General features: G+C 38.3%; 1 protein-coding gene across 1 annotated transcript; it reads left to right on the top strand.

The window, feature by feature from the left end:
• Nucleotides 1–105: 105 nt before the first annotated feature.
• On the top strand, nucleotides 106–10,231 carry LOC140756653 (uncharacterized). The gene is made up of 8 exons (XM_073092199.1): nucleotides 106–155; nucleotides 2,074–2,272; nucleotides 2,952–3,019; nucleotides 5,252–5,320; nucleotides 5,761–5,844; nucleotides 5,924–6,688; nucleotides 6,850–8,391; nucleotides 8,643–10,231. Exons 1-8 carry the CDS (start codon nucleotides 113–115, stop codon nucleotides 9,515–9,517), a joined length of 3,645 nt encoding a protein of 1,214 aa, XP_072948300.1. The 5' UTR covers nucleotides 106–112; the 3' UTR covers nucleotides 9,518–10,231.
• Nucleotides 10,232–13,783: the final 3,552 nt, after the last annotated feature.

Genomic DNA, 13,783 nt, shown 5'->3' with positions numbered 1-13,783 from the left:
CAAATCCGTGCCTGTGTAAGAAACGTGAAAATTTTCACAATGTTTACAAACAGCGGCGCGCTCGCGTTTCGTCAAATATTACGCGCCTGCGCATAATCTCACAGTTGGCAGAATGCTGGCTTTGCTCTTACTGGTCCATCATGCGGTGGCTAGCGGTAAGATTTTGAGTTTATTTACTTTTTAGGGGTTGAAAGAGATGATAGAGGATTTGTGAGCACAATATGTAGGAAATGGTTTTGTCGGTAATCTTTCTCTCTCATAAGGGTTGAAAGGGATATGGGAGAGGACTTGTAAGAATAGGATGCATCATACATAGTTTGTAGACAAAGTTTTTGTCGGTATTTTTCTCTATTTCAATAACTTAAGTATGGTGTAACTGAGCTTCATATTTTTAAATGTGTTACCACCTACATTACAGCATTCATCTTTGATAATTATGATTACTTAGTATAATAATTATTTTGTTATTGTTTATACTTGAACCATAGATTAGTAAATATTACTCACTCCTAACAAGAAAGTGTAACCTATTGGACAATTGAAATTGTCACTGTCATCTACTTTCGTGATTGAAAAATATTTAAAAAAATGTAGTTTTTATGAGCATTTACGAATTAAACGATATTTCTCGCACGTTTTCTTCGATTTCGTATTGTTTTTGCACCACTTAACTGTACATGTCGGCATTGTTCCGCGTAAATTAAACCATGACAGTCGGAGACGTAATGGGCAAACAGTCAGCAATTTTACGTATATGACAGCCATTTAATGGCTTCGTTCAATTACAAGGCCGTAAGATATCTATACTTATCTATGGTTGTAACTCACATCATAGAATACTTTTCTATTATTATATCGTCTATGTATATGCACATGCCTTCGACCCTTTCATGTTTTCATCCAAGATAGAGAAGGGAGGGACTTTATAGTTTACTAGTTTTTGCCCGCGGCTTCGCCCGCGTTTAAAACAAAATAATATGACATACTAACATACATAAAACTGAAAATTCGTTCGTTCATTGGAATGACAGTGGCGCCATCTGGCGAATATTGGTCGTACAAACCGTCTGAAACCTTCGTGGGCTGATGGACAACAACTTTGCTAAAGATCATCACTTGATCAAATGCATAGTTTACGATTCAATCCTTACTAATATCGGTTAAAATAATCGAGTTTTTGGTCCAAAGGGTTGATTCTCCGATTAATCGATCTTAGTTCGCCATCTCGAGACTATCTTTGTACAAAATTTCATTAAAATCGGTTCAGTGGTTTAGGTGTGAAGAAGAGACATACAGACAGACAGACAGAGTTACTTTCGGATTTATAATATTAGTAAGGAAGTAAGGATAGTATTATGTGTTACTTTATATAGGCTGCATCTTTCCCTCTAGGCATGGTTCTTTCCTTCGGTAGAAGAGGTACGAAGTATACTACCAGACTAGGATAATAAGTAATGACGTCATTGTTGGTCGTACTACATTACAAATAGTAGTATTGTTTCAGTTTGTGATCTGATGTAATTGATTATGACCGATTATCTATTCATTACATTTTATGATGTAATTGAGTGATTGTTTTTGGCAAAGGCGTAACCAAGGCGTAATAAATTTGTTAATACCGCTGAGGATTTACTACATTTCAAATCAAGGTAAAGACTTTTACACGAAGCAATTAATATAAGGCTCTCTAGCATAGCCTTTAAGAAACAAGTTTATTGATTTGAACCTGGGACTTTCCGAGGTCAAAACAACAACAAATACCCATCACTGTCGGTCTCCTCTCAGAATGAGAAGGATTATGCCATAGTTCATCGCGCTGGCCAAGTGCGAATTGGTAGACTTCACATACATTTGAAAACCTTTTTTTTAATTTCTCAGGTATGCAGGTTTCCTCACGGTGTTTTCATTCGTTTAAGCAAGTGATAATTAATTTCGAATACGCACATAGCCTTGGAAAAGTCAGAAGTGCGTGCCTGGGATTTGAACCTCAGACCCCTCGATCACTAGGCTACCACTTACGCCAACATTTGATATCTACGGATAGTCAAGTCACTAAGGTTTTCTTAATTCCAGATATCCCAAAAGACACAAGATACGTGACACGACACATCACGTCCTGTCCTGATGAGGGGTACTTCTTCCGGCAAGAGGCGGCCGCGAACGCCATCGACCCCCTGTGCTTCCTCTGCTTCTGCCAGGACGACGGCACCGCCATCTGTTGGAAGCGAGAGAACCGGCGGTGCGACTTGAAGAGTTATCAGGCTGGGAAGAAGTGAGTACTTACTTTATATCTTGTATATTTATGTATGTTTTGAAGGTGGTAGAACCATTTGTGGTTCGACTCCGGCGGCACCACCGCCACACCTATTTCTGTCTAATAACAGCAGTGTAAGGCGCTGCTGTGTTCCGTTTTGAAGGGTGTGGTAAGGGAGAGACTTTTCCGAGGCGTTCCAGCTTAGTCTTCAGGGGTAGCGGCGCATCTGTGGCCGACCTCAGGTAGGAATATCTAATCCTATCTGGGGTTGATTACAGATGTCCATGGGCGGCAGTAGCCACTTACCATCAGGTGGACTGCATGCTCGTCTGCTACTCTTATATTATAAAAAAAAAATAAAAAATATTGGTTTATTGTGTTGAAGCAGCAAACGAGCACCTGATGATAAGCGGCTACTGCCCATGAACATACTATAATTAAACCCAGATAGGATATCGGTCGTTTTGAACTTGACGTCAACTGACGTCGGTTACCTTGAGATCTATGTTGGAACGTCTCAGATAAGAATGTCTCCCTTATCCCTTCACACCAGAGTACAGCAACGCTTGACATTCCTGTTATCAATTATAAACAGTCGTGGTGATGACTGCAGTTGACCCTCAAAGGGTTTTACCACCATAAACTTCTATGTCACGTTTTTTTAAGATTTTGTTAATAATACGTTTTTTTCTTTCAGAGACACAAGGGTACGCCGAAGTCCCTTAAGTTTGGGTGAGATTTTCGTACGAGATGCTGCAAGGGAATGTAAGTGTTTTTACTTTGCTGCACACAGCAATTGCCTATACTTTTAACGTTTTTTTTTAATATAGGAGTAGCAGACGAGCATGCAATCCACCTGATGGTAAGTGCTACTGCCGCCCCTGGACATCTGTAATCAACCTTAGATAAGATAAGATATTCCTACTTGAGGTCGGCCACAGATGCGCCGCTACCCCTGAGGACTAAGCTGAAACACCTCGGAAAAGTCTGTCTCCCTCATCACACCCTTCAAAACGGAACACCGCAGCGCCTAACACTGCTGTTATTAGGGAGAAATAGGTGTGACGGTGGTGCCGCAGGAGTCGAGCCACAAAGGGTTCTACCACCTTCCAAATCTCTGTTCCATTGCTGTGGTCAGCTCTGTCTCCACAAGGCCTAGACACCTAGGCGACATTAATTTTTAGGTTCCATGCCTTAAGGGTAAATGGATAGACAGCATGGGGCTTGGAGGCTTAGTAATAGGGTTCCGTTTTTACCCATTGACTGTGGAACCATAATAATTTTAGTGTGGTGTGGTAACGGAGGCTTTTTATACATCTGTACTTTTCCGAGGCATTCTAGCTTAGTCTTCAGGGGCATCGGCAAATCTGTGGCCGACCTGAGATAGCAAACTATCTTACCTGGGGTTGATTATAGATTTTTTTTTATAATATAAGAGTACCAGACGAGCATGCAATCCACCTGATGGTAAGTGACTACTACCGCCCATGGAAATCTGTAATCAACCCCCAGATAGGACTAGATATTCCTACCTGAGGTCGGCCACAGATGCGCCGCGACCCCTGAGGACTAAGCCGGAACGCCCCGGAAAAGTCTGTCTCCCCTACCACACCCTTCAAAACGGAACACAGCAGCGCCTAACATTGCCGTTATTAGGCAGAAATAGGTGTCATATCCATGGACGGCCATCTACCATCAGGTGGACTGCATGCTCATCCGTTACTCTTATATTATAAAAATAGTTAGAAAGAAGGTCTGGCAGTGCCACTGACTAACGAAGGATTCTACCTTCATTTAATTTAGAGAAATCGTATATCACAACAACGGTTCTTGGAAAAGGAAATCCTATTAGCACTAAACTACACCGCCACAGCAGGATGTTACTTAGTCGATTAAATCATAAATACTTCCTATCTTACATGTACCTAACTAATGTCTTCATACCACTATAGTACAACTTATGATTTTAGACTAATATTATCGCGGAATTGAGACATTTTATTATGTAACGGGTACTCACGATATGCGTTTTTTATCGCCGATATTTCGACCCAGTTGCATGGATCGTGGTCACGGCGAAACTGAGGTGGAGGGGAGAAACCGTTGACAAGTACTAGTGGTAGATTAATCTATCTACCCTACGTCTAGTTCGTTTTTCTTTTCTAGGTTTCATATCAGTTTCGCCGTGACCACGATCCATGCAACTGGGTCGAAATATCGGCAATAAAAAACGCATATCGTGAGTACCCGTTACATAATAAAAAAATATAGTACAACTGTTTGGTGCTCCATACTCAAAGGGTAAGGGGACCTCATTACTAAGCCACCGTTGTCAATCCATCTTTCATAGGGTCCTCTTATACGATTTAATCGTAATAAATAGATATTTGATTTGATTATTTGATATTTGATGGCAGTGATAGCCTAGTGGTTAAGAAACGCGGCCACTCGATCGAAGGGTCCGAGGTTCAAATCCCAGGCACGCACCTCTGATTTTCAAATTTATGTGCGTATTAGAAATTAATTATCACTTGCTTAGACGGTGAAGGAAAACATCGTGAGGAAACCTGCATACCTGAGAGATTAATATAAAAAAAATCTTAAAGGTATGAGAAGTCTACCAATACGCACTTGGCCAGCGCGGTGGACTATGGCCTAATCATTATGAGAGGAGACCCGTGCCCAGAAGTGGGTCAGTAATGGGTTGATGTTGATGATGATAGATATTTGAAATTTTAACAGAGTGTGTATTATGGCCTCTATAACAACAATACCAAAAATAAGCAAAACTAATGTGGGAACTAAAAAATGTAGGGACCTCTACGAGATACCGGTATCGGCGTTCTTCGGGTTATTTTTTAAAGAGTAATAGGTACACATTTTAAATTGAACATAAGTAGGTATATTTTAAGCTTAACCATCAGTTTCGTTGTTTCATAACTGCGAGAGGTCCCATGGGCCATGACGGCTTTTCTATTGAATATTTGTATTTTTCAGTTTTCAACAAGCAGTCCCCGGAACAATGCAAGCCTTACGAGTCCAGCTTCAGCGATGGATGTCCTCCAGGTATGGAAAAAACTATACGAAGATATTTTTGTTACTTATTTCAGTAGTATATTTACTACGATCTGTATGTAATAGATTAACTGAAGTAATTACTTAAAATAATGCATATTGATGTCTTAAAATTATATTAATATTTAAAAAAAATAGGTCAATATTGGAATAGTAATAGTAGGTACGTTAGATTAGTATGTTATTTATAAATGGTGATGTGATGAAGAATGCATTGTTATATCCGCTTATTGCAGATAGATTTTTTACCTAAGCCGCGGAGGGTAATGTTATTCGAGCGTATGTACATTGTACATATGTCTCAAAAGACTTCACAGACTTTTACATATGACGTGTTGTTGGGTTCGTTCATAGTGTAGGATTGATATAGGCTTATATTATAAAGCAGTTGGGTTTTGTTGTTATTTAAAATATGTTTATTGTATTTACAGTTGACTGGTGCACCGGCTGTACTGTATGTGATTGTGATGCAAATGGCCGATGGGATTGTCACATATTAAGCTTTTGTCCTGACAGTAAGCGTTATTATTATTATAACGTAGGGGAATAAATTCAGTAAATCCATTCGGGTTAAACTTAGACATTTGATTCCAGAAAACGGGAAGAAACAGATGAAGAAACAAAAAACACCACTCAGAAACAGAATTTCTAGGAGGCGGTCAAAATCCAAAAAGTCGGTTCCATCCCAATCAACAAAAAATCCTCCAAAACGCACTACCAAAAAACCGGTTTTCAAACCTAATATGAGAAGGAACCAAGTAAAACAATCGAGGAACCAACCAAAACAATCGAATGTCAACAAACACAAGATCAATCCAGTCAAAGGAACGAAAGTAAGAAAAATCGCGCCTGTTAGAAAGCCAAAACCTAAGCTTCAAGCAAGGAAATCTATCCCAAACAATACTAAAGTAACTAAAAATCCTCTCATTATTAAAAAAGATATCTCAACTAGCCAACCTCTTAAAATTAATCCAAGTAAAGTCAAAGTAAACCAAAATAACACAGTAGAAGTGGCCCAGAAAGTCGTTAGGCAATTCATGTCAACTGTGCAGAAAATGATGAAGAATTTTGAGAAAAAAGCAAACAGTACTTCCAAGCAGCCGAGCAAAGTAGTAAATAAACGTTCAACGCCTAAACATGAAAGTAAGAGGTATGCGAAGAGTATGGAAAACAAACACATGTTTAGAGCAAAACATTTATCAAAGGCGATGGTTAATAAGAATCAAAATAACAAAAAATCGAGCAAGAAAATAACATATAAGCAACAAAATCGAAAACAAAATAATAATGGCAGAAATAAGAGACAAGTGGCTTATAATGAAAGCATAACTGACTTAAATTTTACTAACTATTATCAAGGTAAGTGGGAATAATTTTTTTTTTTTTTTTTTTTCAATACTCAATTCTTTATTGCAATCATGGTTTACAATTGTTCTATAAAAATCATTAACAATTCTAGGAAAACTTTTGTTAAGTATTGCATAGTTTTTCAGGACTAATAAAGCTTTATATTATTTTAGATGAGGCTAATAATCGGCAAGATGAAGAAAATAAGACAGTCAGTAATTTTATCAGCAATTTCACGAACAAAATTCCTACTACAACTGTTCATGCAAATGAAATATTCGCAGTATATCCAATACCACTGAATATGGAAACAGAAATTATTATACTTGACAATAAAACGTCCAAGGAAAATGATATCATAATAAATACCGGATCAACTTTTAATGATGTGAAGAACTTTACAACTCCTCATTATAATAACGCAGATACTGTTAACTTTACTAATTTACCAGCTTTGTCGATTAATAATTTTAGTATAAGTTTTGAAAACGACAATAATACTAGTTATATGGTTGAAGATGTATCTATTATAACTACTGATGGTCCCAGTTTATCTACCAAATCCATGCCATATACTGACAGGCCCGAACTGACAGATTATGAACAAGGAAATAATAGTAAAGAAGAAATTATAGCCAAAAACGACAGAAATTTTACAAAAATCACTGAACAATTAGAATATAAGGATATTAATCACACTTGTAAATTTCGGACACTTTTAGAAAAACTGATCGGTGCAGATGAAAACAATATAACAAAAACTGTAAAGAAACCCAAGAGATATACCATCATGACCAAAATCAAGCGTCTATTTAAGAAAATATTCCATAAAAGCATGAAGAGTAAGATTTATCATAGCGATAATTTACATGACGACAACTTCGACCCAACGCAATTTGATCATAAAAAAATCGGACATTGTAAATTGCACTCTAAAGAAAAAAATAAATTGCGACAGAAAATTAATCTGTTGCGTAATGAAAGTGAGACTATTTTAAAAACTATAAGAATAATTAAGGGATTGTTACAAATATTAGAAATAAGTACCAATGAAAGTGCCAAAGTAAGTAAGTTTAAAGACTCGAATGACGACATCGGCAAGCTTGACGCAATTATGAAAAATAATGAAGAAATTGTTACAAAGTTATCGAATGATCAACGAACTCAAATAAGGTACATAAAAGAAAATGTACACGTATTCATCAAGTCCATGGGAAATTTCGCGACAGTTTTAGAAGACATAATCGACATTGTTAAGCATCATAACACAAATCATGTTAAAGTTACTGACACTACAATGAGAAATAACGTTAATTACAAATTAATGAATGCAACTAAAGACAACAGAGACACTACTAAGGAAAAACTAGAGAAATTGAAGAAAATGCTTCTAAATTACAATATTCTCCAAAACACATTTGTTCATCAGATTTATACAATGTTAAATAATATTGAGAGCAATGTTACAGCTAAAAATAGTTTAAAACCTAAAATTCACAGTTATAGTTACCCAGAATATAATAAAACTGATGCAATCGAAGCAAATTCTGAAAATATTATTAAGAATATAAGAAAACTAAAAGTGTTAGCTGAAAAATTAAATTCCCGAGGCCGCAGAAAGAGGGATACGATTGGAGACGACGATGCCATAGAATACTTATTAATATTAATGGAATATTTGTTAAAGAGGCATGCACCGCCAAATAGTCCACCTGGTAAGTACAATTATTTTAAAATATTTTGTATATGTCTATCATTTAATATAAATGGAGAATAGTACATTACAATACGAGGACGAAAAATTTTTTTCTGACAAGTGTGAGTTTGCAGGCCGAGGCGAGGACTGCAATCACACATTTTTACATAATTCGTTATAGTAAATATTACATAATCATATTTTATCACGTATAACATATTTATTAAAATTAGTAAAATATAATTTATTGATATTTCATTTATTCTGTAGCTAATGACGGTATAGACTTACTAATAGAAGCTATCAAAAGTGCACCAGATATTGAACCTATTCGGAAAAAAGTACTCGAATATGTGCCTGATAGAACACTTGTCACCAGAACTGCAAGTCCAACCAATTCTGCAAAGAAAGATAATACATATTACAAATCAAAACCTATACAAGAAGAAAACATTGTGACAACAAAAAAAATAACCACAAAAACAACAAAACCAACTCCTGCCAATGGTGACGAAGAGGTTGACGATTATGACTACGAAAAGATTTATCAGAAATTCAAGTCTTTTAAAGATTCAAGTTCACAACAAAAAGATGATATGTTAGATCAAAACATAGATTCCTCCACCGTTAAACCCTTTGACGGAGACGAAGCAAAGTCCGCTCGTAAAAGTGGAAGTCACGAACTTTTAACAAATAAGGGAATTGATGATGATATTGATAGTACCACTTTTACTAGCACTGCAACCGCTCAGTTAGAAATAACCACCGAGTATCCCACCACATTTCGAAGTAAATCTAAGTCAAATGATAATATTAATGACAATTTCTTAGTCGACGCAAAAGCCAACATAGATTGGATTGAAGAGAATTTCAAGGAAGTAAGACGATGGAAGCCTGTAGTAGACCCGGTAACAACAACTCTTAAAACTGTTACTCGAACAAGCAGAAATAAAGTTAAAAATACAAACTTAAGCGATGTTACAAGGGAAATAGAACTAGATAATAAAGTAATAAATAAATCAAGAGGGGAAGTAATGACGAAGAAACAAAAGAGTTTATTGAATGCCCTAGATTACGCAGTGGAAAAGGAACTTGATGATGACGTGGATTCCAAGGAAGATAAATTTATAAGTGACACTTACTAGACTAAATCTGTTTATGGTTCCGTATGTACATCATATTTATCCACGTTTTTACAAGATGGCTTCAATACGTAGATTAAAAAGAAGCCTAAGTATTAATATGTATTGTGGATGACCCCAATGCATTCATCGTTTTATTTATGAGTTTTGACATGATGCTTGAACAGATTTTTCTTAATATATAACTATCATTGTGTATATTTATTATTACTTTAATAGAGTTGTGTAGGAATTTAGAAAACATTATGTATTACGGAATAAAGGCGGGAAAAGCCAATATAAGGAACCCAGCAAAAGTTTTTTTGTCTTGTATAAGGATTTTTTATGAAAGAGTCTAATAATAGTATTCTCGAAGGTTCCAAATTCCTATGTAGATATCATTTAACAACCTTCTAAGTTAAATACATAGAGCAGTAACCAAATAAACTCCTAGTAGCTAAACATTTTGCAAAACCGGTCTACAGACTAATTTGAACAAAAGGCACCTTGATAATACGTTATAGGTTTTTACAAGAGTATCTGTAGGACAATTTGGCGTTGATTTGTTCCTCAATTAGTTCGTCATAGACGCTAAGCCTAGGCGAGGTAATCCTTCAGTTTAAAATATCCCATGTGTAATTATGCAGCATTACAGCACTTTCAGCAAACCTTCGAATCACCATGTTGTTTGAGCACAGTGAATATTTATGAAGTCTAAAGTTTGTTAAACGTCACCACAATGACTAATCAAATCAAAGGGTCTACTGGATTTTATTGCCAAGACCAGATCAGATCATCACAGATTGAAAGCCTTGTTCAGATCATAGGTAACTTTTGTGACTGATATATTAGTCAGTTGCATCTATATGACTAATGTAGCGGAAAGAATATGTGTCATCATCATCATCATCAACAACCCATCACTTTCCCACTGTTGGGCACGGGTCTCTCAGAATGAGAAGGACTAGACCATAGTCCACCTCGCTAGCCAAGTGCAAATTGATAGACAGTTCCTATATGTGTATTGGGAGTCTATTTTGACAATACTCTAAGGTTAAAGGTACGCGGTCCTGTAGTCAACACCGTTTGAAAGGCTGTGAGCCCTGATCTACTTAACCGCTCTAATATATATTTTGCTGTAGTGTTTCCGTTTGATTAGAATGGAAGTTTTGTAATGTAATTATAATAGCAATTACAGGAATACTGTACATAGTCAGTTTAGTATTTAATAAACGTAAGATACAGTGTAGTTTTATTTTGTTTGGGCTGGGTAGACACTACCCTCTCTTTTTCCATAGCCATACCTACTATGCATACACTACACATATACACACACATACTACTACACATATACCTATACATATGAGTACAACGCATACTACTATACATATGATAGGTACTAGATGAAATTTAACTTTAATCAAAATTTATACAGTTTTTTTTAATAATACTCGTACTAGTTTTTTTTAATAATGCTACTCCTATAGTAGCAGACGAGCATGCAGTGCACCTGATGGTAAATGGCTACTGTCGCTCATGGACATCTGTAACCAACCCAGATAGTCATCTGTAATCAACCCAGATAGGATTAGATATTCCTACCTGAGGTCGGCCGCCGATGCGCCGCTACCCCTGAGGACTAATAATAATAATAATAATAATAATTCTTTATTTCAGACCTTTTTTTTTTTTACAGTCCATAGATTTGGTTAGTACATATTTTCTTAAATCTATGTTAGTGTACAACAAATAAAAACACGTAAAAACACGGGGGTTAGTGTTAAAGACAACTTAGCCTATGTTAGTAAAGACAATTAAAACAAAAAACTTAAATTCTAAGTACACACACACTTGTTGGCTCGCGTGTGTACATCATTCCAGCGGGCCCAGAGAGGGCTGTCTGGTTTGCATACCAATGTGCTAAGGAGGGCGTTGGTGCTCCCCACAACCCGCTTCATCATCGACGCCATACGTTTGCGGACGATTGCGTAAAAGTCATCGATACGAGCCTCCGCAAACATGGCAGACGCACTACAGAAACGCGGCTTCCCCAACACCACCCTCAGCACATTGTTATACTGCACGCGCAGAGCTCTGAGGGTCCGCTGCTTATAGTTCGCCCACAGACTGCAGGTGTAAAAATTTTGGCAGTAAGCTCTAAAAAGTGACAGTTTTACCTGTTTACTGCAACGCTTAAATCTGCGGGCCAACATATTGCCTCGGACCGACATCGCCCTCCTCTCTCTTTCTATGTCCCTGTCGTCCCCAAGGCACTCGTCAACTATGTGGCCGAGGTACCTGAACTCAGCCACCTGCTTCAGTGGGAAGCCGCATAGTTGAAAGGTGGGTTTAAAGGTGGATTCTTTGTTTCTCCCCCTGAACACGAGAATCTCGCTCTTTTTCGCGTTATAGCTGAGTCCATTTACCTCGGCATACTCCTCACAGATTTTTAACAATCTCCGGAGGCCACTGACCGAGGGACTCAGCAGAACCATGTCGTCAGCATAACTGATGTTGTTGATAGAAAGTCCATCAATCGAGCATCCGACACCCGCCCCACTGAGCCTCTCTATCAGCTTGTTGACGTAGAGATTGAAAAGCCTCGGAGACGTCAGCCCACCTTGCCTTACTCCACAATCCAATTTGTAGGGGTCACTCATTGCGTCTCCCCACCTCACTACATTTGACTGATTGCCGTACCAGTATTGAAGCAATGATAATAGTTCCGGCCGTAGCCCTGTTTCAGTTCTGAGTTTGTGCCATAGAACTTTATAGGACACCAGGTCAAATGCTTTAGACAGGTCCAAAAAACACGCATAGACCTGCGTTTTTCTGTCAGTGTAGTACTGGACAGTCTGCTTGAGACACATAATCGCACTCTCAGTTGACAACTCGGGTTTGAAGCCAAATTGCGCGTCGTGGGTCTTCATATATTTACTCAATTGTGTATCGAGCAAACTGTCCAGCACCTTCGCAACAATAGTCGCGAGGGAAATGGGCCTGTAGTTGGATCTGTCTGCCGCATCACCTGTTTTATCTTTTAACAGGGGTACAACCACCGTCTTCATCATTGCTTCCGGCAGATAACTATGGTCGATACACAGATTGTAGAGCTTAGCAAGGACCCCCGGAAGGTGCACACCCGCGTGCCGTAAATGCTCGACACTCAAGCCATCGTGACCCGGCGATCTCCCGCGCTTCATGTGCTTTAGGGCGTCATTTACCTCACATACCGAGAAACGCAACCGTTCACGTATGTCTACTGCGGTGCAAACGACATTCTCTGCTTGACAACATGCACTCAGTGGCTCTACTTTAAGATAGGACTTAAACATATTCGCTATGTTCTGACATCCCCTCGCTTCCCCCACTTCCACAGGAAGGCTCGACCGTACATTTAATTTATTTGTCTGATGCCAAAACCTACCGAAATCTTTGTTGTCATGAGCCGTAGCTAGCATATCCATTTTAATCTGTTCCTCGTGGTCCTGGCACCATTTCAACTTGCTTTTAAAGCACCTACGTGATTCACACATATTGTCATACGTGATTCCACTACTTGGCTTACCTACATCAACCCATTCCCGGAAGCACAGACGAGCCTAAGCTAACGCCTAACTAAGCTGGAACGCCTCGGAAAAGTCTGTCTCCCTTACCACACCCTTCAAAACGGAACACAGCAGCGCCTAACACTGTTGTAATGAGGCAGAAATAGGTGTGGCGGTGGTGCCGCCGGGGTCGAACCACCACCTTCAAATGAGTATGCACTTCACCTGACATTAGCAGGCACTGCCGCCCATGTACATCCGTAATCAACCTTCGTTAAGATTAGTTTTCAATCTGAGGTTGGTAACAGATGCGTTGCTATTCCTGAGGGTTATCGAGGAAAGCATCGGATATACATTTCCCTTACCATAGCCTTCAATTTAGAATACAGCAGCACTTAATACTGCTGTTATGCAGAAATAGGTGGCGGTGGCTACCTTCAAACAGGTGGGGTTCTACTTGAAGCAGATCACAGTTTCTTTGTCACTCCTGAAGATTACGATTCTTCACATGTGGGTCGGCCAGTATCAACACATTCCATCAAAACTTAGAACTGCTTCACGTTATAAATAGGCATGACAGTAGTACCTCCTCGGTGGTACTTTTTAGGGCAAAAGAACTTGTTGTTAAGTAGTCACAATTTGTTAAGTTATCCTTACTAATAGTATAAATCCGAAAGTAACTCTGTCTGTCTGTATGTTTGTCTCTTCTTCACGCCTAACCACTGAACCGATTGTAATGAAA

The sequence above is a fragment of the Epargyreus clarus genome, unplaced genomic scaffold (genome assembly GCF_041222505.1).
Source record: "Epargyreus clarus isolate Ecla_fem2 unplaced genomic scaffold, WU_Ecla_fem_2.2 ptg000035l, whole genome shotgun sequence".
Classification (NCBI taxonomy): Eukaryota; Metazoa; Arthropoda; class Insecta; order Lepidoptera; family Hesperiidae; genus Epargyreus; species Epargyreus clarus.
The sequence above is the reverse complement of the archived record's forward strand: the minus strand, read 5'-3'. Positions and strand labels throughout refer to the sequence as shown.

Coding starts and splice junctions, on each gene's coding strand:
- LOC140756653 (XM_073092199.1), top strand. CDS start 113: ATGCTGGCTTTGCTCTTACTGGTCCATCATGCGGTGGCTAGCG. Junction 3,020..5,251: donor ACGAGATGCTGCAAGGGAAT/GTAAGTGTTTTT, acceptor TGTATTTTTCAG/TTTTCAACAAGCAGTCCCCG. Junction 8,392..8,642: donor ACCGCCAAATAGTCCACCTG/GTAAGTACAATT, acceptor TTTATTCTGTAG/CTAATGACGGTATAGACTTA.